The 27,442-nt window shown below is 34.8% G+C and overlaps 1 protein-coding gene across 1 annotated transcript in view; it reads left to right on the forward strand.

Moving 5' to 3' along the window:
* kif19 (kinesin family member 19) overlaps positions 1-25,234 on the forward strand; it is a 79,299-nt gene extending 54,065 nt beyond the window's left edge. The window contains exons 6-20 of the mRNA XM_056470047.1: positions 30-155; positions 4,072-4,266; positions 6,193-6,339; positions 6,437-6,559; positions 7,382-7,538; positions 9,364-9,538; positions 9,754-9,952; positions 12,114-12,384; positions 14,531-14,652; positions 15,796-15,959; positions 16,738-16,831; positions 18,464-18,587; positions 20,589-20,968; positions 22,856-23,021; positions 23,757-25,234. Of these exons, the coding sequence (XP_056326022.1) occupies positions 30-155; positions 4,072-4,266; positions 6,193-6,339; positions 6,437-6,559; positions 7,382-7,538; positions 9,364-9,538; positions 9,754-9,952; positions 12,114-12,384; positions 14,531-14,652; positions 15,796-15,959; positions 16,738-16,831; positions 18,464-18,587; positions 20,589-20,968; positions 22,856-23,021; positions 23,757-23,890 (2,577 nt within the window). The 3' untranslated portion in view covers positions 23,891-25,234. The remainder of the gene's footprint in view (positions 1-29; positions 156-4,071; positions 4,267-6,192; positions 6,340-6,436; positions 6,560-7,381; positions 7,539-9,363; positions 9,539-9,753; positions 9,953-12,113; positions 12,385-14,530; positions 14,653-15,795; positions 15,960-16,737; positions 16,832-18,463; positions 18,588-20,588; positions 20,969-22,855; positions 23,022-23,756) is intronic.
* The last annotated feature ends 2,208 nt before the right edge of the window (positions 25,235-27,442 follow it).

Below are 27,442 nucleotides of genomic sequence, written 5' to 3' on the forward strand. Positions count from 1 at the left end.
CTTTAATCTGTTGCATCCTTGTGTTGCAGATCTACAATGAGATGATAAGAGACTTGCTGAATCCGTCATCTGGGTTCCTGGACCTGAGAGAGGACTCAAAGGGAGAGATACAGGTGGCGGGAATCACAGAGGTCTCCACCATTAATGCACGAGAGGTTAGAAACATTATTAATAAACCTGTCATGATATCTTTTTTTGTGGCAGGATGTACTGCACCAAAATATATTTCAAGAGTTCACACTTAGCTGATAATCAATAAAGTATAATTGGCATGCTGTCCCTGGAGAGAGCCCTGAGCTCGTAATATCCTCGAGCCCAGGGCTCCCTCCCGTTAAAAGGGCGAGAGGGGAGTTCGAGCTCAGGTAGGTCTCGAGAACTCCCCTGCTTATCGCCGTGTGAGAAGTGTAAACTAAGGTTATCTTGGGTGATAATTTGGTTTAGTCGATTGGCAATGGTGTATGTTTTTGGACAGTAGAAGGAAACTGGGGAACCTGGGGGAAACCCATGCGAACACGGTGAGAACATAGAAACACAGAAACGCCAATCGGCCCGATAGGAGGTTGGACCAGGGGTGTTCTTGCTGTGAGGCGACAGTGCTAGCCACTGGGCCACCGTGTCGCCTTATCGGAAAAAAGGGTGGGAAGTAGAGGTGGAAGGGAGGAAAACTTCAAGACGAAGATAATTGGAGTGATAAACTCTGGTTATTTATAATGCTTCAGTAATCATCTAATGGGGCAGATTACGGAGCTAATGTGGAGCCATCCGTGTTGATCATAAGCACGTGATCCTCTTGAAATTAGTTTATATATAAACCACACTGCGATAAACGATACTATTGTCATTTTATACTATTGGCTATGTTATGCTACTCATTATATGTTGCCAGAATGACAATGTAAAATCATCACAATGTGAGTACACTCTTCCAAAGAACACAGATATTTCATTTTAAGAATATTTTATTTAATTATAGTCATTTTAACAATTTAATAATGAGGAATCTGAATTGTAACAAAGGCTGCGATATCTGCAACCAGATGTATTTTCAGTTGTCAGACACCCACATGAAAATATACTATATATATTATACTACATATATACTATATAATATATATATAGTCATTTATAGTCAATATTAAAGTAAATTATAGTATAACAAGTGTTTTTAACCATATTGACAATGACACCACCAATAGCGATAGAGAGATGTTGCGCAATCAGCTAAAATGTTGCTAGAATTGTTTTTTATGAATGAGCGATATATATGAAGAGGTCATGTCCATGTGTTGTGCGATAAGTCGATATGTTGATTATTGTGACAGGTCTAATTATTAAGACATCATGTTGCAAACAGAATACTTAAGGAGTTTAAAGGGAAACTTTAATTTACTTTTTTATTTAGTTACCTGTGTAACTTTTATTAGTTGCACCGGTTACCAATAAGTGAACTACAGGCAGCAATTATTGCTCTGCAATACTTGCAACGTAGAAGCTGTGTATTTTCACAGCAAAACACAAGAATTGAAGCAAGTAATGCCAAGAGTTTTGAGAAAAAAAAATCATCACTAGGGCAGTCATATTAGGCTGACGATATAGAAAAAATCCTGCAAAATCTTGAAGGAACTGATTAATGACCTTACATACACTGTACAAAGTTCTTGCTGCCTTAAATTTTCTAGTCATCTCAATTTACAACTGACAAAAAGTTTAATGTTGTATACCTTCAACTAAAACAGTTGAAACCTGATTAACTGAATAGAATAAGGTAAAGCAACATAAAATGTTTGTTGTCTTGACTTTTTGTCATTATTTTTTACAATGTACTCAACAATCATTTGATAATGAATATCCAGATGCAGTCTGTAATCCCTGCCTTAGAATTTAGACAAATATATATATAAAATGTTCTTGTGTTCTTTTTTCTTATTTACAAATTAAACCCAAAATAAGACCACGATGATAAAGATGAATAGCAGATAATAAAATATCTGATTATAGTGATGTAAATATATTTTTGTTACAATATTGCACTTAATGATAGTTTTATTGACCTGTATTTATTTCTTATGAAATGCATGTTAATAGTGACATATTACCCTCAAGCCTAGTCTTAAGACATTAAAATAGATGATATACATAGAAGATATATTCTTCAATGCGAAAGTGTGCTCGTTTTTGCGATTGTTTTAGAACTTCCGATTCTGTTGCCAATGGGAGAAATGACTTGGAGTAAAAAAAAATGGTCAAACTACTTGCTCTTCAAACAACTGTTTGCATGACTTTACAGATGAAGCAGAATAATATGATAAGAAAAAATCAGTTTGCAACATCAAGCATCACAATGAGCTGTTTTTTTTACTTTTTATTTTCATTTTCATTGAAAAAATCATGATACATTACATACAGTACTGCCTAAATCCTTACAAGGAGATATACCATATATCAAAATTACCTTGGAAGTTCTCACAATGAATTTAACTTACTACAAAAGGAACTCAAAACCCTACCGCCCACCCCACCCATTTTACATTGATCAAAATATTTGTGGAAAGAAAAAATAAAATACAAGGCATACATGAATAACATTTACAATCATATAAAGATCTGGCTGGGACAAAAATTTTAAATTGAAACAAGGTGCAGATGGACAATGAAACCAAAAGAGATATTAAAAAACAAGTATAAGATAATTATAGAATAAATAATGAAATAAGATAAATAAAAAAATTAACATACAATACATACAACATACAATTGTAAAACTGTATCAGTTTAGTCTATCTGCAAAAAAAAAATGAATGGTTCCCAAATCTTGTTAAAAATGGACAATTTGTCATTTAATGTGAATCTCAGTTCTTCTAAGTCTAACATATTTCCAAGTTCTCTAGCCCACATTTCAAAGGTGGGGACAGCATCAGATTTCCACATTTGTAAAATGTGTTTTTTTTGCAATACACATACAAAATAGAATTGCTTGTGTTTGGTTTCTACTGCAAGAACTGTCCTCTGCTCCTAAAAGTCCAATACTAGGATCAGGTTCCAGATTCGTTGAATACACTTCAGAAAGAAATTTAAATACATTTTTCCAGAATGGTTGTAGTTTACTGCATGACCACAAAGAATGAAACAAAGTTCCTGTTGACACATTGCGCTTATTACAACTTGAAGAGATTGTTGGAAATAATTATTGAAGTTTTGATTTAGAATAATGGAGCCTATGAATGACCTTATATTAGATCAGATGATGTCTTGCGTTCACAGAACATAAATGTACATTTCTAATGAGCTGTTTTTAACGTTTAAAAAAATGAATGGAAGTAAATGAGACCGGAAGTCTCAATCCAAAAAGATTGAAATGGCTGTGCCCGCTCGCCCGCAATAAGGTGAATAGAAAATAGAAAATAATCTGTTAATTTAATTGTGTTTTAATGCTACACTATCATTCAAATGTCCAAAAGTAATGCTCTTTTTTTCAGCAGTGATGCATTAAATTAATAAGAGGTGGCATTAAAGCTATTTATAATATTACAAATATATTTATGCTCTGAAAATTCCTGCATTTTTTAATGAATTTAAATTTGATATCTTATAATAGTAATAAATACACCAACATGTTTAATTAGATTGCATTTCTCAAAGGTTCTTGTGATTGAAAACTGAAGTAATAGCTCCAAATTATTCTGCTCTGACCCAAGCTTAACTCACTTGTTCAAAATGGCTTTTAATGCATGGTAGCACTGAGACGTCTCTCTGTTTAATGCTTTTAATTTTATTGATACTTCTTGTATTGTTTTTGCATTGTTTGCGTTTTAGTTATGTTGTATAATTTGTTCTTACTGGTGTAAAGCAATTTGGTCAACCTTGGTTGTAGTACAGTGTTATGTACATAAAGGTTGATTGATTGATTGATTGATTGATTGATTTCCCGTAATTTGATTTAATAGTTCACAATATTACTCTTTTTACTGTTTTCATTATTATTTAGTATTATTTTTAAATGAAATAAATGCATAATTTCTCTCGCACTCAATAGATGTTGAGTTTTTCCCCTTCTGTTATTTCCTTATTCAGATCATGGAGTTGTTAATGAAGGGAAACAAACAAAGAACTCAAGAGCCAACAGCAGCCAATCAGACGTCTTCTCGCTCTCACGCTGTGCTGCAGGTGGCCGTGCGTCAACAGAGCCGATGTCGAGACATCCTTCAGGAAGTCCGATTTGCACGACTCTTCATGATTGACCTGGCGGGGTCTGAACGGGCTTCACAGGTATGATTTGCAGCTGTTAAACATAGCTATTTGTCTTTCAGAAGTTACGTAAAAGCACAGTGGGTGAGTTTGGTCATGTGTGCGTAAATTTAAAATCACCAATATCAAAGCTATCAACCTTTCCAGTTACATAAAAGCTGGCACAGTTGGCGCCAAATATATTCAGAATCATAAATCAGCCAGTGACGTGGGAACAATTCCAAGAGTGATTTAACTGAAGGGAAATGAAGCTAAAATGTAAATATGTATTGATTTATTCAGTGCATGAGACACCTCCATTTAAGTGTTTTTGATGAAAGACATGTGAATCATGTTGTAAATTGTAATTTCCACTCTCTGCATGAGATTGTATTACACCAGTGAACACATTTAGTACATGCCATGTATTTGCTATGGAAACAGTTAATAATGTGAAGGGCACCCAGTGGGTTTAAGCATGCATGTGACGGGCACAAAAGCAGATCACTTTGTTTCTGGTTATGGGGGTATTGTTGCTCAGAAACATGAGTGGCTGTTTGTTCTCTACTGACGAGGAAGACAAGCCTGTTGCACAACTATTCAGAAAATGAGATGCTATAGTGCGCCCTCTGGTGGAAGCTCTTACATACTGTCCAACATGCATTTACAGCTGAAGTCATAATAACGAGGCCCCCTGTTTATTTCGCCCCCCAATTTCTGTTTAACGAAAAAAAAAATGTTTTAACACATTTCTAAACATAATAGTTTTAATGACTCGTTTCTTATAACTGATTTCTTTTATCTTTGCCACAGTAAATCATACTTTACTTTCAAGTTATTAGTATTCAGCTTAAAGTGACATTTAAAGACTTGACTAGGTTAATTAGGTAAGTCAGGGAAATTAGGCAAATCATTGTATAACGGTGGTTTGTTTTGTAGAAAAAAAAAAAAAAATATATATATATATATATATATACACACACACAGTTGATGTCAGAATTATTAGCCCCCTTTGATTTTTTTTTTTTCTTTTTTAAATAATTTCCAAATGATGTTTAACAGAGCAAGGAATTTTTCACAGTATGTCTGATAATATTTTCTACTTCTGGAGGAAGTCTTATTTGTTTTATTTCAGCTAGAATAAAAGCAGTTTTTTATTTTTTTATGAACCATTTTAAGGTCAAAATTATTAGCCCCTTTAAGCAATTTTTTTTCTATAGTCTACAGAACAAACCATCGTTATACAATAACGTTATACAATAGAAGTGTCTTGAAAAATATCTAGTCTAATATTATTTACTGTCATCATGGCAAAGATAAAATAAATCAGTTATTAGAGATGAGTTATTAAAACTTTTATGTTTAGAAATGTATGTATATATATATATATATATATATATATATATATATATATATATATATATATATATATATATATATATATATATATATATATATATATATATATATATATATATATATATATATATAATCAAACACACCTAATCAAACACACCTGATCCAACTAATCAGTGTGCTCAAGACTACTCTTAAACACCTTGATTAGTTGGATCAGCTGTGTTTAAAAAGGGTTGGAACAAAACTGTACAGAGCTGCGGCCCTCCAGGAATTGTGTTTGAGACCTATGCTTTAATTTGAGACCTATGCTTTAAAGTATGTTTATTATGTATATGTGATACACACACATACATAGAAACAAAACTACATAACAATTTGTGGATAGTTAATATATAGATATAGATATTTATTGATATTTTCGAAACATTTTGAAACAGTGATGTAACAAACCCTGTGTACATGCGAACTTTGATACCTACTCTGAACCACTGATTCAAAACAAAAGGTTTCAAAGCCTCATGATGCAGTGCTTCAAAAGCAGCCATAACTAACTATAATATATTGGTACCCCTTACAGTATATTACCCCTGATATAATTTTTACTTTCAGACACAGAACAGGGGTCAGAGGTTAAAAGAGGGTGCTCATATCAACCGCTCTCTGCTTGCCCTGGGGAACTGTATCAATGCTTTGAGCGAAAAGAATGGCAACAAGTATGTAAACTACAGAGACAGCAAGCTGACGCGATTGCTCAAGGTACAATGATAAGAATCTTCGTCAACACAGATAAACATGTGGTACACTGATATTTGGATTGAAGTTTTCTTATTGGAGTATCTTACTGTGTCTTCAGGATTCTTTAGGAGGAAACAGTCGGACGGTGATGATTGCACACATCAGCCCTGCATCTCTGGCCTTTGAGGATTCACGAAACACCCTGACCTATGCCGACCGTGCCAAAAGCATCCGCACACGGGTTAGTTAGTTAGTTAGTTAGTTAATTTATAAATTGAACACATGATAAAATAAAATAAAATAAAATAAAATAAAATAAAATAAAATAAAATAAATAAAATAAAATAAAATAAAATAAAATAAAATACTGATCAATACTTTGGGTCAGCTTTTTTTTTGCTTTATTTATTTATTTTTGTTAATAATAAAATAGTTTGGTAATACTTTAGAATAATGGTCCATTGGTTAATGTTGGTTAATGTATTTACTATTATTGACTAAGTATGAATAATCTTGTAAGGCATTTATTAATCAGAGTTAAACATTAACTGATGCATTATTAAAATTCAAAGTTGTACTTGTTAACATTAGTGACTTAACATGAATTAACGTTGTATAACCTAAACAACATTAATTAATGTTAACAAAGATGAATAAAAACCGTAATGAATGTATTGTGTATGAACTAATTGTTTGTTCATGTTAGTAAATACAACTATTGGACCATTATTTTAAAGTGTTAACAATAGTTTTATTTAGCAAGGATGTGGAAAATTCATTGGAAGTTACTGTAAAGACATTTTTATTTTAAATAAATGTTTTTATGAAATAAATCACAAAAGAAAAATAATCACAATTTCTATACAGATATTAAGCAGCTCAAATATCTTTTCTGTCCACGCATCCTCAATCAATGAAATTATCCATATAAATGAATTAAATCTGTATTATTATTGGTATTATTTTATGTATAGTTACCCCAAACCTGTGAATATATACAATTGTATGTATACAATATGTAACAGAGCTGTTCTATTTTGCACCTGTTACTCTTGGTCTGCAGGTGAAGAGAAACCTGTTAAATGTGTCCTATCACATCGCCCAGTACACCAGCATCATCTCTGACCTGCGCAGTGAGATTCAGAGACTGAAGAAGAAGATTGCAGACCAGGCCAGCAGACAAATCAACCCGGACAGAACCGACATCCGCCATGTGCAAGGTAGCATACTGTCTGTAACATTGCAAATTATGTTTACCACTCTATTCTATTCTATTCTATTCTATTCTATTCTATTCTATTCTATTCTATTCTATTCTATTCTATTCTGTTCTGTTCTGTTCTGTTCTGTTCTGTTCTATTCTGTTCTGTTCTGTTCTATCCTAATACTGTAGATGATTTTCAGTTTGATTATTTTCTTTTTGAAAATTGCATTAACTTTAACTTTATTTTCTTATTTATTCCACTCTATTCTAGATATTCTTTGTTTGATTCTGCTCTTTTTTGGGAATAGTTCTCTTCTAATGGTATATTTCTTTTTGATTTGATTATTTTCTTATTTGTTTTATTCTAGTAGATGACTTTTTACTTTGATGATGCTCTTTTTGACAATTGTTTTGTCTTCTAATGACACATTCCTGTTGGATTAGTTTATTTAATAATTTATTCTATTCCATTCTATTCAATTCTGGATATTTTTCTGTTTGATTCTGCTCTTTTTGAGAGTTGTATTCTCTCCTAATGGTATATTTCTTTTTGATTTGATTATTTTCCAAGTTATTTTGATGATTTCTAGTTTGATGATGCTCTTTTTGAGAATTGTTTTGTTTTCTAATGATACATTTCTGTTTGATTAGTTTATTTTATCATTTATTCTATTCTATTCTAGATATTGTAATATGTAATATTTCTGTTTGATTAGATAATTTATTTAAGTTATTCTATTTTAATCTTTTCTATTTGATTCTAATAGATTGCTTTCAGTTTGATACGATTATTTTCTCCTTTTTTATTCTGTTGTAATAGATTAATTTCAGTTGGAATGGATTCTTTGCTGATTGTTTCTAGTCTGTTCTATTCTCCTAAATTACTTTCTATTTCCTGTTTTTATATTTATTTTGTTTCATTATTTTAATTTTTCAATAGTTCAATTTTTCAATAGTTTTATTAGATTTACATTTTTATTTATTCTGCTCTGATTTTCATTAGATTTATTTATATATATATATATATATATATATATATATATATATATATATATATATATATATATATATATATATATATATATATATATTTTTTTTTTTTTTTTTTTTTTGATTATAACTGTTTACAATTTATTAATTTGTCTTACATTTATCATTTTTCCTTTATCTTAGTCCTTTATTTATCAGTGGTCACCACAGCGGAATGAACTGCCAACTATTCCGGCATATGTTTTACATAGCGTATTTCCTTCCAGTCGCAACCCAGTACTGAGAAACACTCATTCACACTTATTCACATGCACTCAGACACTATGGCCAATTTAGTTTATTCAATTTACCTATAGCGCATGTGTTTGGACTGTGGGCGAAACCGGAGCACCCGGAGGAAATCCACGCAAACACTGAGAGAACATGCAAACTCCACACAGAAATGCCAACTGACCCAGCCGGGACTCAAACCAGCGACCTTCTCGCTGTGAGGCAACATTGCTAACCACTGAGCCACCATGCCGCCTCTAGAGTAGATTTTGTTTTCCAATTTATTATATGTCCTGACTTATTGTAATCTGAATTATTCTATTGGATTAAATCGATTCATTTCTGTTTAATGATATTTTCTGATACATTCCATTCTTGTATTTAATTTACTTTCTTTTCTATTTAATTCTCTTTCAATGAATCTTCCAATAAGATATCTGAATTTTGATCAGTTTTATCCTATTATATTCTATATTAAGATGACTTTCTGTTTTTTGTAGATGCTATTTTATGTACTTCTATTGTGTTTAATATCTTAATGAGTAGTCTCAGTCAGATGTGTTTTCCTCTGTTGGCTGTAGCGGAGGTGCAGGCTCACTCCTCTCAGCAGAGCCGGGCTGAGATGGACCAACTGCGGGAACAGCTGATCGATGCCTTCAGACAGCAGATGGACATCAGGAAACGTCTTATGGAGCTGGACAACAGCAACATGGAGATCCAGATAGACACATCCAAACACCTGCTGACAATCGCAGAGTGAGGACAAACATACACACACATACACTCAATTAACGCTGAAGCATTACATATGATCAGAAAGTATTTAAACGCTGAAGTCAAAAACTGTATTTTGTACAATTCAATTGTTTTAGCATTTCTTTTTTTATGATTTATCTTATTGTAGTGTATTTGTTGCACATAATTGGTTGGTTTGTTGTTTTGTAATAGTAATGTTCTCTGTTTGTGTCTAGCTGGGAGCAGGAACGCTTCAGGAGAAGGAAGAAATGGCAAGGAGAGAGGAGGAAGGAGAGTTTCAATAAGGATGAAAGCGAGAAAGACTCTGACTCTCCAGAATCGTTGCCTGACAGTACTGAGACACAAGAAGTGGCCATTGCCAGAGAGAATCTCGTCACACTCATGGCCGAGCAGAAGAAAATACAAAAACAGAAGGTAATGTTCTTGCCTGCCACTAGAGGGCGAAAAAACACCTTAAAAACTTAGTTCTTCAGCAGAGGATCATACCTGAGAAACACTGAGCATAGGCACTTTTATTTACATATTTTCTGTTTTCAATTGAGTTGATTTGTGTTTTTATTGTCTATACAGCATTTATTAATTATTCAAGTGTTTTTATTTTAGTAATATTGGCTATATAACACACAGTTATGGGAAAAATATATCACATATATTGTCACATATCACATATATTTCCACTTGTATTTTTTCAGTATTTAATTTTTTTAGCAGAAAACTGTCTTTTTTTTCAACCCAGAACAAATGTTAATTTTTTTTTTTGCTCCACCATTTTTTTTCATTAATTTTCTAAAATATGCATATTGTGGTTCTAAAATTATTCAATTCAATTTAATTTTCAATTCAATTCAATTCAGTAAACTCAAATGCAAATAAACTCTAATGACAGCATTTCAATTGTATAACAATTACGCTCTACTCAAACATATAAATATATAAACAAATAAATGAATTAACTGAATGTGTGAGTGAGTGAGTGAGTGAGTGAGTGAGTGAGTGAGTGAGTGAGTGAGTGAGTGAATGAATGAATCCCAAAAGTAATCATACCCTTGGCAAAGACTAAGATTTTGTTAAAATGTAAATAAAAGTTCAGAAATATTTGTTTATAATATGTGTTATTGGCGACGCGGTGGCACAGTGGGTAGCGCTCTCGCCTCACAGCATGAAGGTCGCTGGTTCGAGCTTTGTCTGGGTCAGTTGGCATTTCTGTGTGGAGTTTGCATGTTCTCCCTGTGTTTGCATGGGTTTCCTCTGGGTGCTCCGGTTTCCCCCACAGTCCAAAGACATGCGCTATAGTTGAATTGGGTAAGCTAAATTGTCCGTAGTGTATGTGTGTGAATGAGTATGTATGAGTGTTTCCCAGTGATGGGTTGCAGCTGGAAAGGCATCCGCTGCATAAAACAGATGCTGGATAAGTTGGCATTTCATTCCGCTGTGGTGACCCCAAATTAATAAAGAAACTAAGCCGAAAGAAAATGAATGAATGAATGTTTGTTATCATTTTATGTTATCATTATTTGTTATCATATTTGTTATCACTGTATACAAATAAACTCTAAATGATAGCATTTAAATTGTATAAAAATTGCACTCTACTCAAAAATATAAATAAATGAATGAATTAATGAATAAATAAACAAATAAATAAATAAATAAATCCCAAAAGTAATCATATTCCTGGCAATTTCTGACTTAAGGTTTTTGTTCAGATGTAAAAATCTGAGAAATATTTGTTTATAATATTTGTTATTTGTTGTTATTTTATGTTATCATTATTTGTTATCATTTTATGCAAATTAGCTCTAAATGACAGCATTTAAATAGTATAAAAATTGCACTCTACTCAAACATATGAATGAATGAATGAATGAATGAATGAATGAATGAATGAATGAATGAATGAATGAATGAATGAATGAATGGACCCCTTTCACAAGCCTGTTGTGACGCGTTTGACGGTCATCAGCATCTTAAATCCTTGAAAGTTTTTATTATTTAGATCATTTTTAAACGTATGAGCATTAACAGTATATGTATTTATGCATGTATTATATCATCTTTGCTTCAAATTACAAAAGACGAATTACCGCTTATGTGAGGTGTTTCTAATGCAGCGTCTATGGGATAGGACAGTAAATTTGATGTTATCCTCTGGCTGCCATCATCATCAGTCTCACACTATTTTTTTCTTACACTGAAAGTCTTGATAACACCATCATGGCGTTTTTCTTTTATTATTTTAGCAAATAGGATTGTAAAAATAATTATTTGTTGTACTCTCCCATTCACTGCACTCCCAATTTAGGTGAATTGAATAAAATAATTGCTGTATGTGTGTAAATGAGTGTGTATGGATGTTTCCCATTACTGGATTTACTGTATGCAACACACACTCACACTTTTTTTCTGTGTGTCATATTATTTACCTTATTGACGTTATTAATTGTGTCAAGAATAATACATTCCCTCTCTGTGGACTGAAGCTTCTCCTCAGTGGGGATAAATTGTATGTGACTAGCAGTGTTAATAAAGTCCCTGCTCACAGTAATGAACTCATGGTCTCCTCTGTTCTCTTCAGGCCGGGCTGGAGCAGCGTCTGGCAGAGCTGAGAGAAAAGGCCCGGCGTCTGGAAGAGCTTCTGCCTCGCCGTGTGAGCTCAGAGGAGCAGAGAGAAGTGCTCTGTCTGCTGTGTAAAGTTCATGAGCTGGAGATCGAGAATGCAGAGATGCAGTCCAGCGCACTGCTCAAAGACAACGTGATCCGGCAGAAGAACGTGGTGGTGCAGCGTTTCGAGCAGCACAGGCACCTCTGCCATGAGATCATCCAGCAGCAGAGGCAGTTTATTGATGGTGAGTCATTCGCGAGAATAACCTCAGCCAGAGAAAGTGCTCCATGATGCAATGGAGTGGGTTTTGAATCAAGCAGAAGCAAAAAATAGTTTTATATTTATTATGCTATTAAATAAATATCCACAATAAATATATTTTATATTTAATTATTTAAAATGTACAGTTGAAGTCAGAATATTAGCCCCCCTGAATTGTTAGTTCCTCTGTTTATTTCTGTTTAGCGGAGAGTTTTTTTAACACATTTTTTTAACAACATAATAGTTTTAATAACTCATTTCTAATAACTGATTTATTTTGTCTTTGCCATGATGACAGTAAATAATATTTGACTAAATATTTTTCAAGACACTTCTGTACAGCTTAAAGTGACATTTAAAGGCTTAACTAGGGTAATAAGGTTAACTAGGCAGGTTAGGGTAATTAGGCAAGTTATTGTATAATGATGGTTTGTTCTGTAGACTATCGAAAAAAAATTTGCTTAAAGGGGCTAATAATTTTGACCTTAAAATGGATTTAAAAAAAAATAAAAACTGCTTTTATTCTAGCCGAAATAAAACAAATAAGACTTTCTTAAGAAGAAAAAATATTATCAGACATTCTGTGAAAATTTCGTTGCTCTGTTAAACATCATTTGGTAAATATTCCAAAAAGAAAAAAAAATCAAAGGGGGGCTAATAATTCTGACTTCAACTGTATATAAAGTGTTATTGTAATTGGTAAATTCTAGAAATAAATATGTATTAGGAGTGCTACTTTTTCAAATAATAGTACAGTCTTCTTTTAAATTCTGGCATTTCATTAAGAAATGCTAAATTAACATTTTCTTTATATTTATTCATTCATTCGTTCATTTTCTTTTCGGCTTAGTCCCTTTATTAATCCTGGGTCGCCACAGCGGAATGGACCACCAACTTACCCAGCATATGTTTTACGCAGCGGATGCCCTTCCAGCTGCAACCCATCTCTGGGAAACATCCCTTCACACTCATTCACACTCATACACTACGGATAATTTAGCCTACCCAATTCACCTATACCGTATGTCTTTGGACTGTGGGGGAAACCGGAGCACCCGGGGGAAACCCACATGAACGCGGGGAGAACATGCAAACTCTACACAGAAACGCCAACTGACCCAGCCGAAGCTCGAACCAGTGACCTTCTTGCTGTAAGGTGACAGCACTAACTACTGCGCTACCACGTCGCCTTCCTAATATTTAAGTGCTGCTTATTATATCTAAAAAAATACAATTGAATTTACTAGTTTGGATTCTGTTGAAGCCTTTAATGTCATATTATATGCAAGTAAACGGTCATCCAACAATAGTTTAAAATATTAGTTGATGTAATATTAGTTGATGTAAGGTTTCATTGGTAACATTTTACAAAACAGGGCACGCAGTTGTTATATTTACTAGCGTGAACAATCAATGAATAATGCACTAATTAATGTTTGCTAACATTAGTTATTGAAAATACAGTTGTTAGTTGATGTTAACTCATGATGTGTTAAGTAACTTCATGAGCACAGAGTTGGATGTTAATAATGCATTAGTAAATGTTGAACTGTGATTATTAAATCCTATACAAGCATTGCTCATTACATGAACATGAAAATACATTAACTGTGTGTCCTGTGGGGCGACGCAGTGGTGCAGTAGGTAGTGCTGTCACCTCACAGCAAGAAGGTCGCTGGTTCGAGCCTCGGCTGGGTCCGTTGGCGTTTCTGTGTGGAGTTTGCATTGCATGCTAAATTGTCCGTAGTGTATGAGTGTGAGTGAGTGAGTGTGTATGGATATTTCCCAGAGATGGGTTGCATATGCTGGATAACATATGCTGAATAAGTTGGCGGTTCATTCCGCTGTGGCGACCCCAGATTAATAAAGGGACTAAGCCGAAAAGAAAATTAATGAATGAATATGTGTCCTGTATTGTAACTTACTGTTTTATCATTAAGGAAATTACAATTCTAAACAAATTTATTTAAAGACAGAGCCACAATTTGTTCTGCATAGTTTTCTGGTGGTTCATTCCGCTGTGGCGACCACTAATACATAAGGGGCTAAGCTGAAGGAAAATGATTGAATGAATGCATACACTGTACAGAAAGCATCCCAAACCATGCTTCTTATATTTTCTTCATCAGATCACAGTCTCCTGGTCCCCCCTCATCTTCAAGAGCTCTATGAGATGTACATGAAGGAAATGGATGAGAAGAACTTGGACAGAGTTGTGGCTCTTGATAAGTTTACCATCCGTACCCTCAAGGTACGTCATGTAAGTATAACATAATAATAATAAACACTTTTGAAGGCAACATAATAACACAATTGCCTGTTTTTACTTAAACTAAAATATGTCTTGGAAAAGCATCAGTTCATGATAGTTAACTGAGATATTTCTAAACATAATAGTTTTAATAGCTCATTTCTACTCAATTCAATTCAATTCAATTCACCTTTATTTGTATAGCACTTATACAATGTAGATTGTGTCAAAGCAGCTTCACATAAAAGGTCACAGTAAATAGGAACAGTGTAGTTCAGTTTGTAGTGTTTAAGTTCAGTTCAGTTTAGCTCAGTTCAGTGTGGTTTAAAATCACTACTGAGAGTCCAAATACTGAAGAGCAAATCCAACGATGCACAGCTCTACAGATCCTGAACCATGCAAGCCAGTGGCGACAGCGGAGAGGGAAAAAAAACTTCACTAAAGGCGGAAGTGAAGAAAAAAAACCTTGAGAGAAACCAGGCTCAGTTGGGCACGACCATTTTAATTTCTCCGCTGGCCAAACGTCTTGTGCAGAGCTGCAGTCTCAGTGGCGGAGGCTGGAAGCTGGCCTCAGCGAAGACTCGTCTGTCTCTGGAGCGTCACAGGAAACAGTCTCATGTTCTCCACTCTTCCATGACCATCGCAGTAGTTGCTCAGGATTCGGCCAGGTCCAGGATATGGAAACCTTGGGATCATCTCGTCGTTGGTCTTGGATCGAATCAGTGACTCTGCATAGTCTGAGGGCCTCGGGAAGAGTATCCCCAGGTGGAAATGGTAGAAACTCACTGATTTCTTTTATCTTTGTCATGATGACAGTAAATAATATTTGACTAGATATTTTCAAGATGCTATAGGATTCAGCTTACATTTAATGGGTTTAAAAAAACTGCTTTTATTTTAGCTGAAATAAACCAAATCAGACTTTCTTCAGAAGAAAAACTATAATAGGAAATACTGTGAAAATTTCATTGCTCTGTTACACATAATTTGAGAAATATTTCAAAAAGGGGAAAAAAAATCACAGGAGGCTAATAATTTGGACTTCAACTGTATGTTGACTTTAAAAGCTACCACAGGACATGAAACCCTCATATACAGTAGAAACATATTTTCATTATTTTTCTGACATACATTTCTTTCTAGGAGGGTTCTCTGCCCAAAATCACTCTCCCCAGCAGAGGTCGAGACCCCTTGCAGGAGCTGGATTCAGACCAGGAGAGTGTTCGTACACTGGCCTCAGACAACAGACAAGGCCGGACCAAACTGAGGAGACACACACTGCCTCCCATCCTCCCAGAGCCTGATGGGTAACAACAGCTCAACATTTTTTTATTTACGTTTGCCATTTTATACAAAAATGTGCCCATATAGAAATTTGATGCAGAGAAATATATGAAAATTAGATATATGACATAAAAGTATATATTTGGATTTCATCCACATACTATAGGGGGTGGCACGGTGGCTCAGTGGTTAGCACTGTCTCCTCACAGCAAGAAGGTCGCTGGTCCCAGACTGCGCCAGTTGGCATTTCTGTGTGGAGTTTGCATGTTTTTCCTGTGTTAGTGTGGGTTTCTTCCGGGTGCTCCGATTAATGCGCAATAAGCAAATTAAATAAACTAAATTGGAATAAACTAAAAAGTATGAGTGAGTGTGTGAATGCGAGAGTGTATGGGGTTTCCCTATACTGGGTTGCGACTGGAAGGGCATCCACTGCGTAAAATATATGCTGGAATAGTTGGCGGTTCATTACATTCTTACATTTTTTAAGCATTGGAATTACTAATATGTTTATAGTTTATAAATGTTCATATATGGCCCAATATGAACACATAGATAAAAGTTTAGCTGTATAAAATAGTAAAAGTATATCACTGGCCATTTTTGCAATATTTCAAAAATATATGTTGCGTATATGACAGATTTTATATCTTGCATGTCATATATGTCATTTGCATATATTGCCATATATCAGACTTCTATGTGAGGCAGATTTTCTTGTATGGAATCATGTAATGGTCAGAAATATTTCAATTTTTGTCAATGTGAACTTGAACCGATCTGCTTTCACAACTGTGCACACAGAGAGCGAGTGTTTAAGAGCAGTCACAAACAGTTGAAGAACGCTGTAGTGATGACTCCTCCACCCATTCACATCAACGGTCAGGGCAACAGAGAGGTGAGATACTCGCACTTACAGATTACCATGCTAAAATTTCTGTGAGTCAGTGTCAGTAAGAAATGTATTGTATGTATCTATTTTTTATTATTCAGCTCAGTTTTAACATTGTTTATAACAAGTTGAATGTTTGAATGAACATGTTACCCTCAAATTGGTCTTGATAAAATAATATACAAGGTGATCCTTGAATTTGACTTTATCTTTTATTTATTTATTTATCCATCCATCCATCTTTTATTTATTTATTTATTTGTTCATCTATCCATCTTTTATTTATTTATTCATCCATCCATTCATTCATCCATCCATCTTTTATTTATTTATTTGTTTATTCATCCATCTGTTATTTATTTATTTATTTATTTATTTATTTATTTATTTATTTATTTATTTATTTATTCATCCATCTGTTATTTATTTATTTATTCATCCATCCATCTTTTATTTATTTATTTATTTATTTATTTATCTGTTTATTTATTCATCCATCTATCTTTTATTTATTTGTTTATTTATTTATTTATTCATCCATCCATTCATTCATCCATCCATCTGTTATTTATTTATTTGTTTATTCATCCATCTGTTATTTATTTATTTATTCATCCATCCATCTTTTATTTATTTATTTATTTATTCATTTATTTATCTGTTTATTTATTCATCCATCTATCTTTTATTTATTTATTTGTTTATTTATTTATTTATTTATTCATCCATCCATCCATCTATCCATCTATTTATTTATTTATTTATTTATCTATTTATTTATTTGTTTGTTTTTTAATTTATTTATTTATTTATTTATTTATCCATCCATCCATCCATCATCCTTTTATTTATTTAATTGTCTATCTATCTATCTATCTATCTATCTATCTATCTATCTATCTATCTATCTATCTATCTATCTATCTATCTATCTATCTATCTATCTATCTGTCTATCGATCATCCATCCATCCATCCATCCATCCATCCATCTATCCATCCATTTATCCAATTATTTATTCATTTATTTATTCATTCATTCTTTTTTTCAAAAAGTGATACTTTTATTTAGCAACAATGCATTAAACTAAAACAGTTTCTTAATAGTTTAAGTTCAGTAACTTTTATTGTTTTTAAGAATTAAACATTTGATATATGACAGAACAGTCATTAATAATACAGAGTTGTATAAATCTTGTTCTTTTGAAACTTTTATCTATGTAACTAATATAAAACAGCACAACTGTTTTAAACATTTCTATGTTATATAACATAATTAATACCATCTTTTTGTGATCACATATGTAAATTACATTTCAAAAGATATTAAAAATACAAAACTGTTATTTTACATTGTAAGTAATATTTCATATTATTGTTGTTTTGCTGAGTTAAATGCAACCAAATAAATGCAACCCAGGCAAATAATAAGATACTTCTTTAAAAAACATCATCCACCCCAAACCTTATTTTACAATGTAATTTTCACACAGAATGTTTCCTTGTCAAAATATTGAGGAAAAGTGTAAACATTCTGATTGGTCTCCATTTGAATAGGGTTCTCAGTACTGCAGTGTTTTTTAACTGAGCATACTGAATAAATAAGCGGGTCTGACACTGTGCTGCTGTACCTCTGCAGCTGTTGCCATCTGTCCTGGATGAGGCTCTGAGATGCAGTCATCTCAGTCACAGTATGAGCAGCCATCTGGACTCCTCACCTGAGAGCAGTGAGAACGGCACTGACGCCCCGCTCACACCTAAAGGTAAGAGCTCCACACACACACGGCTCTCTGGAGGATTTCATTCTCATCCCTCAATCAAGACCTTCTGTGGGCGTTTTTTAAAAACACTGTTCTGTATTGGGAACTTGATTTTTAAAGATAACTTAATCACCTTCTTGACATTTAAGAATAGCTTATTCACAGATAACTCTATAGAGTGCAGTAGTTGGGGTTTGTGAAATAAAAAGTTTGTGCCCATTGGCATACAGAGGGGATTTAAACAACTGATATACCTTTAAAGACAAACCATGTTTTAACAACGTTTGTTAATTGATTGTATTTGCTTTTGTTGGTCTGTTTGCAATAGCTAAACTTATTTTTAGAACAGTTGTGTTTAATAGTGGACTTTTTGCAGAAGAACTACATTACCCATGGGGCTGTACAGAAAATTCTCCAATCAGAGAGTCGTATTGTCAAACATAGTCAAAATAAGGGGAAATGAAGCACTCAGTCAAGTTTATTTTGACTATGTTTGACAATCTTTTTATTTCACGCACCCCAACTACTGCACTCTATAGAGTTAATCTGTGAATAAGCTACTTACACACTATATAACGTTGAGGAAGAATTTAAGATTGGTAGATTTTTTACAGGAAAAACTACATTACCCTATGATGTTGTACTGAAAATTCCACCAATCTGAGAGTAGTATTGTCAAACATAGTCAAAATAAATCTTTAGCTCTGATTTTATTGTGACACTATATAAAGTTGAGAGAGTTTAAGATTAGTGGACTTTTTGAAAGAAGAACTACATTACCCATGATGCTGTACAGAAAATGATCCGATCAGAGAGTAGTATTGTCAAACATAGTAAAAATATATTTAGCTCCGCCTATTCTTCTTACACACTATATAGAGTAGAGGAAGATTGTAAAATTGGTGGACCTTTTTCAGAACTGCATTACCCATGATGCTGTACAGAAACTTCTACTAATCAGAGAGTCATATTGTCAAACATTCATTCATTTTCTTTTCGGCTTAGTCCCTTTATTAATTAGGGGTCGCCAAGCAGGAAAGAACAGCCAACTTATCCAGCAAATGTTTTACGCAGCGGATGCCCTTCCAGCTGCAACCCATCACTGGGAAACATCCATACACACTCATTCGCACACATACACTACGGAAAATTTAGCTTACCCAATTTACCTATAGCAAATGCCAACTGACTCACCCATGGCTCGAATCAGCGACCTTCTTGCTGTGAGGTGACAACGCTACCGACTGTCCACCGCGCCGCCCATTGTCAAACACAGTCAAAAGAAATTATTGTGTAACACTATATAGTGTTGAGGAAGAATTTAAGATTGGTGGAATCTTTACAGAACAACTACATTACCCATGATGCTTCACCAAAAATACCACCAATGAGAGAATAGCATTGGTAAATATGGTCAAAAGAAAACTTTAGCTCCGCCTATTTTTGTGAAACACTCGTTAAGGAAGAATATACAGTAATATTCTGATTTGCATATGCTAATTTTCTTTAAAATGAGTAATGTGATTCTTTTTATAGCTTGTTGGTTTGGTTCATGACTTTGGTTAATTTTCTAAGTCCTAATGTGTCCCAAATTACATAAATATGTCCATTTTATTGCTGGGCAAAGATTAATTGCGATTAATCAAATCAAAAATAAAAGTTTGTTTTGACATAATTTAAGTGTGTGTACGTTGTATATTCATTATGTATATATTAATACACACACGCATGCATATATCTGAGAAAATGTTTATTTATATATAAAATATATGTGTGTATGATACAAATGAAATATAAATGTAAAAATCTATGAAACAAATGTGTTTTGTCTAGCTTTATGTTTATGTATGTGTGTGTATCGCACATACATAATAAACATATATAATACACACACATGCATTATGTCAAAACAAACACTTTACTTTGGATACGATTAATCTTTGCTCAACATTAGTCCATTCATTTAGTCACGCTTCTAAAATCTTCAACCCTGTTTCCTTCCAGAGAGACAGCAGATTTTAAGAGGAGTGCAGAACATTGCAGTAAAGGCTGCTCGACGCCGCTCTAAAGTTCTAGAAATAGACGCACTCCGGTTGCCTCCGCCACCTTCACCCCTGGACCCTAAGAAGCACAAAAGTAACTTGTCTCTGAGTGAGGCGCCCCCTAAAGGCCCGGTGCTGCGGCGTGGGAGACAACCCAGCCCAGAGCTACGCCACGCCACCTCCGATGACAACCTGTCCAGCAGCACAGGGGACGGTCCCGCACCCAACGGCACGTGGACACGCCCACGAAACAGACAGGCTGTCAGGAACCCAAAGGAACAGGACTTTGAGGGTCGCAGACGCAAGAGGAGGTCTCGATCATTTGAAGTTACAGGACAAGCAGTGAGTTTTCAGATAAAGATGATTGATCATTTACATATTTGTGTTAATTGATGAGTGAAAAATCTGGCAGCACCACGTTTCATCTCAAAGTAAAAAAAAAATAAGAATTTAAGAAATTGTGTTGTGACATTAAAGGTGACCTATTATGCAAAAATTACTTTTATAAGAGGTTTAAACACAGTTGTGTGGCAACAGGGTGTGAATATAACCACCTTTTGCCACTATGCTGACACATAGGCATTTGTAGCTCCGCCCTCTTTTGAAAAGAGCACAGCCTCATTTGAATTTAAAGCGACAGTCACCAAAACAGCACTGTTGGTATTAAAGTCTAAAAGGGGCATTTCCAAAGAGTTATAAACAGTATTCGAACTATACTCTGGCCTTTGGGGACCCCACTTTTTTTCTAACAAGGGGGATGTAACTTTGATCCTGTGTGTTTTATAGCCTACATCAGGGGTCACCAAACTTGTTCCTGGAGGGCCAGTGTCCTGCAGATTTTAGCTCCAACCCTAATCAAACACACCTGAACAAGCTAATCAAGGTCTTACTAGGTATACTTGAAACAACCAGGCAAGTGTGTTGAGGCAAGTTAGAGCTAAACCCTGGATCGAGATTGGTGACCCCTGGCCTACATCATCAAGATCACTCCGGTAAATCATAATCGCAAATTTGAAAATGAAAGAAAGACTATTGAAAGGGGTTTCGTTTTGTCAAGTTTACCCTGCATTCAGCATGTTTGCACCAATGTCACGGTGTTTTAAAAAAAAGAACATTGTATTGGCATACTGTATAAAACAAATAAAATGAAACACAAAGTCACATTATTTGTTTCGGAAGATGAATAAGCAGTGTCTCAATGTCCATATGTAAGCATCTGGTTGTCAGTCTTTGACATGACTGGACTTTGCTCCTCAGCGCCCCCACACCTTGATGCTCATGACAAGAATAGCATAGTGTAGTTATAAGTGAGGTGTACATCTGCCGTCAAGCATGAATGAATGATATTTTTGCACTTTTACACATTATAATCCATGATCACATTATACAGTACTAAACCCGCACTTTAAAATAACAAATTGTCAATATTTTTTGACCCTACAAAATTTCACAAATCATGTTTTCAGGGGAGCCCATGCCTTATTTAGTGGAGCCGAGCTCCCCCGTAGTTCGCACCCTGGTTTTGAAACGGTATTTGTTTGGTATTTTGAAGTCAGAAACTTCATAGAAATTATCTAGGGACACCAGAGACTTATTTTACATCTTGCAAAAAGGGGCATAATAGGTTTCCTTTCTAATATTTGGAGTAAGTGTTCGAGTACGATTTTTTCCCCTAAGATTTAGAAAAGGTTTTTAAGAGTTTGTTTGATCAAAAACACAGAAAAACAGCAGTATTGTCAATTATTGTGATGTTCAGAAATCATTCTATTATGCAAAGTTGGCAAAAAAAAAAACTCTTTGTTCTCAATGTTGAACACAGTTGTACTGCATGATAAATAACAGCATTTTTCTAACATACTGTAAAGGGTTTTAATGTTGCTTTTGATTAGTTTAATGCACTGTGAATACAATCTTAATTTGTAAGAAAAATATAAACAAGGCCAAACCAAACCAAACTTTTGGACACTTGTGTACAAATATAATACGTTAATTAAATAAAAGTTTAAATAAAATGTGATTTCATTTCTACTTTTTAGAGATGCCAGTAAAAGAAAAAAAATGCATGTAAATGTTATAATTCAAAACCATAAAATGATCCTAAAATAACTTTCTTGCCTTTGATTTAAGAGTGAAATGTGACCACCAATGCACATATTTTCATTTATTTACATTAACTCAAACTATTTTCAAACTATTTTCAACAAACTTACATTTTTCTCCATCATACAGTTGTCTCAGGCGAAGAACACCAACCAGAGATTTCGTCCCCTGGACAGCACTTCTGATCCCCATCTGCACATTAATGGTCATCCGCCAGCCCCGCTCCTGCGGCCCCAGCACAGAGCACAAGCTCAGCTAACAAAAGCTCGACCTTCTCACAACATCCACCAAACAGGTAGAAAAGCAGAGGAATGAATTCACAACCTGACCAAATGCAACAATTTTAAGTTTTATGTCTTTATTAAACCTATTATGAAAATTCTTCCCATTTCTTTTCATTAATGTATTTTCTTTACTTTTTATTTTATGCACTAATTAATACATGCCACACACGTGTTTTTAAGCATTGTATTTGATGTGTTTTTAGTTCCAAAAATGTACTTGTCATGTAAACGAACAGGCAAAACATACAGTTGAAGTCAGAATTATTAGCCCTCCTGAATTATTAGTCCCTCTGTATAATTTTCCCCCCAATTTCTGTTTAACGGAGAGAAGATTTTAACACATTTCTAAACATAATAGTTTTAATAACTCATCTCTAATAACTGATTTCTTTTATCTTTGTCATGATGACAGTAAATAATATTTGACTAGATATTTTTCAAGATACTAGTATTCAGCTTAGAGTGCAATTTAAAGGCTTAACTAGGTTAATTAGGCAAGTTAGGGTAATTAGGCAAACCATTGTATAATGATGGTTTGTTCTGTAGCCAATCGAAAACAAATATTGCTTAAAGGGGCTAATAATATTGACCTTAAAATTATTTTTTTAAACGTTAAAGCAAAGATTTTTAAAACAAATAAGGCCTTCTCCAGAAGCAGAAAAATATTACTGGAAATACTGAGGAAAATTCCTTGTTCTGTTAAACATCATTTGGGAAAATAGATGCACTTTATTCATTCTCCACAGGATCGACAGCAGATGTCACTTCCTCCAACCTGCCGTCCCACCTCATCAAGCGTGGTCCCCAAACCAGGCAACTTCAGCCACTGTTGTACGTCACAACCACAGGGACAGGAGGCCAGCGCACCCGCAAACACTGAAGAGGGCCATAATCTCTGGCCTGAGAATAGACTTGTCTCCTCTTAACCCCAGCTTCAGCACTATACCCCGTCAAAGTGCCCCTATTAGGCTCTTTCCTAAGTCTCCAAGGTCTCCCAGGTTTACATCCATCAACAAATACAGATTTATCTCTTTTATAACTATCTGAATGGCTGGTTCAAGGATCCAGTCCCTCTAAGCCCCGCCCTTCTTAGAGTCAACTCTGCTCTGATTGGTCAACTCAGTTTAATGGTTGACCACTTACAGAGTATGTCATGAATCAGACGCCCATTACTATATGCTGAGGTTTCCTTAGCTAAACAGATAAACTGTTAATGGTAGCTAATGAAAAGCATTAAATATGCAGATTTATGCATGGTTATAGACTGGAATAACATCCAGAACCTTCAGGCTGTTCAGAATCTGTGGTCTGGGAGACAATACATTCATTTATAGTGCACTTTGATCTTTGTAAATGTACAGATGTTTACCTTCACAATGAGCTGTATTGCACACTACATATATCTGAAAACAGCATAATGGGGGCACTTTAAAACATGAAGAGACCAAGTGGAAGGTTTTTTTTGTCCAAATAGACTGTACCATGAGATGAACGACGGACAAACATGAATGAAATCATTCTAAATGTTTCAAAGACCAATTTCTGTGCTAATATGCACCTATTCTCTAAACACAGGCGACTTGATATGTCTGCTTTTATTTTTGAGGTCCATTGGCTTCTTTAAGTGGCAAAAATAGCTTGTCATGAATTCAATGGCCTTGACTTATTGTGAAAAGTTCTCGCAATGGCATGCAAACGCACTCTTTTAAAGCCGAGCCGGGGGATGAATCCTGCCTCGGTTGCCTTTCCAAATGGTTGAATATTTCTGTCAGGCCTTAAAGTGACAACTGAAATTCATTAAGCAGTTCCCAAAAAACATATTTAAATGTGCAGAACTGATATGGTGATGCTTGTTTATGCGACTGAGGAATGGTATATTCCCCTGATGTTCCCCAGGGAGAATATAAACTTCACAGCTTCTATGGTTGTGAAAGTATTGCTCCCTCAGGCCTTGCACAAATGAATGTACTGTCACATTGCTTATGATTCATATGTCTGGCTTCTGTGACCGTTCCATTTACTGATGTCATTTTGTGTTTACTGGTGATAATAATCGATGTATATTTGCCTTCACTGTCATGCAGGTTTCAGCGTAGCTGTTTTCTCTAAAAATCCTTTTGGGTTTGTGTTAGTTATTAGTACCAGACAAAAGGGGGGCATATTAGTCCACATCCTCAGTGAAATGTTTTAATCAGAAAAGGAAGAAAAAATTATATATATATATATATATATATATATATATATATATATATATATATATATATATATATATATATATATATATGGCTGCCTTTTCTTTGAAAAGACTGTATTTTTGTTTTGTTTTTCATAATTATACATGCATAGACACTTTTTCTACTCTTAATTTTATACCTTGTTTTGTAACCAAATAAATTTGATTGACAAATTTGTGGTAGTGTGTTCATTGTACGTGTCAGTGTGTTGATTATATAGTGGTAAGGACTGTATTTCCAGGTAAAACAGGTATCATAAACATGCTTGAAACACATTCCTGACTGCATTCCTGTACCATCTGCACACTGCAGTGACATTCGTTCATTCTCTTTTCAGCTTAGTCCTTTTAATAATCAGGGGTCGCCACAGCGGATTGAACCGCCAACTATTTCAGCATATGTTTTACACAGCGGATGCCCTTCCAGCTGCAACCCATCACTGGGAAACATCCACACACATACACTATAGACAATTTTACTTACCCAATTCACCTGTACCGCATGTCTTTGGTCTTGTGGGGGAAACCGGAGCACCCAGAGGAAACCCACACCAACACAGGGATAAGATGATAACGCCACACAGAAATGCCAACTGACCCAGCTGGGGCTCAAACCAGCAACCTTCTTGCTTTAAGGCGGCATCGCTACCCACTGTGCCACCACGCCACCCACACTGATGTGTGTAAACAGTATTATTTGACTATTTTGGCACTCAGTGGAAATCAGCACTGCATGTCAATATAACAGGTTTCAGCTTTCCACTGACTAAGCACACTGCACAAATCCTTACAATGTACAGTGAAAGCATATCTGTGTTCATGTACACTCACCGGCCACTTTATTAGGTACACCTTTTATTAGGTACACCTTATTAGTACCGGGTTGGACTCACTTTTGCCTTCAGAACTGCTTTATCCTTCATGGCTTGGATTCAACAAGGTACTGGAAATATTCCTCAGAGACTTTTTTCCATATTGACATGATAGCATCACACAGTTGCTGCAGATTTGTCGGCTGCACATCCATAATGCGAATCTCCTTATTCCAACATATCCCAAAAGTGCTCTATTGGATTGAGATCTGGTGACTTTGGAGGCCATTTGAGTACTGTGAACTCATTGTCATGTTCAAGAGATGATTGAGATGATTCACGCTTTATGACATTTATGTCACTGACACTCATTTTTTGACAGTGTGTTATCCTAATGGAAGTCGCCATCAGAAGATGGGTACACTTTGGTCATAAAGGGATGGACATGGTCAGCAACAATACTCAGATAGGCTGTGGTGTTGACACGATGCTCAATTGGTACTAATGAGCCCAAAGTGTGCCAAGAAACTATCACCCACACCACCACCAGCAGCAGCCTGAACCATTGATACAAGGGAGTATGGATCCATGCTTTCATGTTGTTGACGCCAAATTCTGATCCCTACCACTCAAATGTCAAAGCAGAAATCAAGATTTGGGTGAGCCTGTGCGAATTGTAGTCTCAGTTTCCTGTTCTTAGCTGACAGGAGTGACACCCTGGTGTGGTCTTCTGCTGCTGTAGCTCATTAGCTTAAAGGTTGGAGGTGTTGTGCGTTCAGAGTTGCTCTTCTGCATATATCGGTTGTAATGAGTGGTTATTTGAGTTACTGTTGTCTGGCCATTCTCCTCTGACCTCTGGCATCACTGGATATATTCTCTTTTTCGGACCATTCTCTGTAAACCCTAGAGATGGTTGTGTGTGAAAATGCCAGTAGATCAACAGTTTCTGAAATACTCAAACCAGCCCGTCTGACACCAACAAATCACCTTTCTTCCTCATTCTGATGCTCGGTTTGAACTGTGGTAGATCGTCTTGACCATGTCTACATGCCTAAATGCATTGAGTTCCTGCCATGTGATTGGCTGATTAGAAATATGCGATAACGAGCAGTTGGGGTGTACCCAAAATATTCATTTTAAATTGTCTGTACATTTTGTATGCTTTATATTTTATTTGAAATATTTTAATCTAATTTTTATACATCACATTTTAGATCATTCATTCAAACCCTTGTAATATTATTTGCACAATATTACCCGCTTTAATATTTAATGCAGATATACTGTACATACAGGTCACAGCAGCTGCGGCCAGATGTGTTGTGATGACGTCAATTAAAAACTAAAAGACCAATCCGCGCAGTCTCACAAGTTCTGAGGCTCGGGA

This window comes from Danio aesculapii, chromosome 12 (assembly GCF_903798145.1).
Source record: "Danio aesculapii chromosome 12, fDanAes4.1, whole genome shotgun sequence".
NCBI lineage: Eukaryota > Metazoa > Chordata > Actinopteri > Cypriniformes > Danionidae > Danio > Danio aesculapii.